Here is a 3,033-nt window from a genome sequence, read left to right on the forward strand (position 1 = left end):
TAGAGTTCCACAGCAACTTATGCTTCTTTTAAGAGCTGGAAAACCTGTTGACAAGTGCACCCACATTGTCCAGCTATTCTAAAAACTACCTTGCAAAGCAAGATACCCTCTCTCAAGCACTATACTAGGGATTAATCAATGATTTCCTTAAGTTAAATCCTTTTAAGGGGACGGTGTTAGCACGCAACCACATAGCTCCCTGGTTAGCTTAAGACAGAAGGAGCTAACTACAATCAAGTTGTGCACAGCACCCTTGGAGAGCAGGCAGTGGCTCTGAAAAGAGCCTTTGGGGTGAGCACAGAAGCTGCGTGCACAGCGCTTAAGCACGCTCGCCACGGATACGCCTTGCCAACTGCATGTCTTTAGGCATGATGGTTACACGCTTGGCGTGGATGGCACACAAATTGGTGTCTTCAAAAAGACCCACCAGATAGGCCTCACACGCTTCCTGCAGCGCCATCACAGCTGAGGTCTGAAGACGCAGATCCGCTATGAAGTCGTGGGTAATCTCCCGTACCAGCCGCTGGAAGGGCAGCTTGCGGATGAGCAGCTCCGTGGACTTCTGGTAGCGGCGGATCTCGCGCAGCGTTACAGTGCCGGGCCGAAACCGGTGAGGCCTTTTCATGCCACAGGTAGCAGGCGCGCTCTTACGAGCCACCTTAGCGTCCAACTGCTTGCGTGGTGCCTTGCCGCCTGTAGACTTGCGCGCCGTCTGCTTCGTGCGAGCCATGGTTCCGCCACTCCCCGAGTGTCACCGCTGTCACCTTTCCACCGCCGTCAATTTCCACCGCCGTCAATCGCTGAGGCGGCGCACTGTGCCCGCTTTTATAGAGGCTGCCGCCTTCCCATTGGCCAGTTGTCAGGTGGCGTGATGGCAGGCTGAGCTCTGATTGGTCCGTGGGGCATTCCGCTCAGCTGCCTGCCCTTTATCTTCACTTTCCTGGGCTTGGCCTCACAGTCTCGTGTCTTGGAACTCACGGACCTGCTCACGGTCCTCTGTGTCGGAGCCCTCTCGCTGTGGGCGTCATCACTGGTGTTGCATTGCCGTGGATGTTGTATCTCTGTGCCCAGATCCCTTGTTTTTCCTCAGCAATCTCCTTTTCCTCCCCCATGGAGGGGGGGAAGGGGAGGGGCAGAAAGTTCCAGAAGCCTGCACTCCGCATTTGGCCCGTAAGTAGTGACGTTTGAATTTTCCTCACTAATGGTTAAAGGAATTCTCTCATCCCTTGTGCCCTGGAAAGAACCTTTCCCCCCATATGACTAAGATGAGACTCGTAATGTCCCCTTGTTGACCCATGATGGACCAAGCACAGACCTTGCAAATACCCATCCTTGCCTCATGCGTGATTACCTGAACCTCTTGTCCCGACTGATGGATCTGAACAAGTTGCTCATTTGCTCAACTTTGATTCAGTGTCTATCCTTCCCCTCGGCCCTGATCGTTGGCTCTTCCTGGGAACTGGCCAGCCTCAGGGTCAAGCCTCCCCTTGACCCACTGTCCCATTGGCCGCCCTGTTATCCCACTTCCCCACACCCAGTTCTTTCTAGTCTTTTCCACTTCCCCCTATAAGAGAGAATCCCCCTTTGCCTAACCCTGTGAGATACTTGCAGATCTTAAAGCCACAGCTGAAGGGTGGCAGAATGTGCCATCCCAAAATATGCCATTTCAGTGCAAGGGTTATTGTGAGTTAAAGGCACTTGAAAAACAGCAGATGTAAGAGCATTCTTTTTCTTCCTGAAAACAGAAGTTAAAACTCCCACATGAAAGATGCCTGCCCTATACCAGGATAAGAAACAGTCTTATCATCCAGGACAGGGAATTAAGATCAAAGCGGATTCTGCACAAATTGACCTTGCTGAAATAATTCTTATCTTCCTGTAGCTCCCCCATATATTTTATTTATTTTTTCACAATTGCCTCTCTTTGTTCCACCTAACATAAAAGCATTTAGGTTTTGCCATTTCTGTGAGTCTTCATTTATTATCAAAATATGTATACATTTGTCATGCAGTTATAAATATGCAAGTTTATCAGTGCATTAAATAGCACGTTCTACTTGGGGAAGACTTGTAAGTACTGTCATTTCAAAATGGTTATGGGTATTAAGGATTTTTAGAGATCTCTGTCATGGCTGTACTGTGATATGATTCCATGTCCTATCTATTTAGTAAACTAATTATGCCTCTCTTTAAACTTAAAAAAAAATGATTGCCCTAGAGTTTGAAATATAGATTTATAACCAGTGTAAGTCCACTTTCGAATCACACTATTTTGCTTCACAAGTAGTGCAAATAACTTATAAACAGGAATAACAGAGTATTACCATTTCTTCCCTCCCATGCCTTATAACATTGCTGTCATTATCATCCAATATATTGTTGCTGTTATTATTTGAAAAGTTATCAGATCATCTAAGAATAGAGAAATAAAGGATTTTGCTTTACTTTCACTTATTCCTTCTCTAATACTCTAATTTTCTTTATGTAGATCAGCATGTCTGACCTTCATCACTTCCCTTCTCTTTGAAGAACTCCTTTTAACATTTGCAAAGCAGGTCTACTGGTGAAATTCCATCCATTGTTGTTTGTCTGAGAAAGTCTTTATTTCTCCTTCCCTTTTGAAGAATAGCTTTGCTGGATACAGAATTTTAGGTTGGTGGGGGTTTTTATATCAGCATTTTACATTTTTCATGCCGCACTTTCTTGCTTGCATGATTTCTGAGAAGTCCAATGTAACTCTTCCCCTTATTTCTCGATAGGTAAGGTGTTCCCCCTCGCCCTGGTTCTTTCAAGGTTTTTTTCATCTTTGATTTTCTGTAGTTGAATATGATGTGCCTAGGTATGGGTTTTGTTTGTTTGTTTGTTTGTTTGTTTATCCTGCTTAGTGTTCCCTGAGCTTCCTGGATCTGTGGTTTAGTCTCCATCATTAATTTTGGAAAATTCTCAGGCATTAGTCAAAGATCTCTTCTATGCTCTCTTCTCTTCTCCTTCTGCTATTCTAATTGCATGTATGCTACACCTTTTGTAATTATC

The 3,033-nt window shown here is 45.3% G+C and overlaps 1 protein-coding gene across 1 annotated transcript; it reads right to left on the bottom strand.

Moving 5' to 3' along the window:
• Window positions 1–302: 302 nt before the first annotated feature.
• On the bottom strand, window positions 303–730 carry H3-4 (H3.4 histone, cluster member). Its single transcript, XM_072949625.1, has one exon. The coding sequence runs from the start codon at window positions 728–730 to the stop codon at window positions 320–322; it is 411 nt and encodes a 136-aa protein (XP_072805726.1). The 3' UTR covers window positions 303–319.
• Window positions 731–3,033: the final 2,303 nt, after the last annotated feature.

This window comes from Vicugna pacos, chromosome 3 (assembly GCF_048564905.1).
Source record: "Vicugna pacos chromosome 3, VicPac4, whole genome shotgun sequence".
Lineage (NCBI taxonomy): Eukaryota > Metazoa > Chordata > Mammalia > Artiodactyla > Camelidae > Vicugna > Vicugna pacos.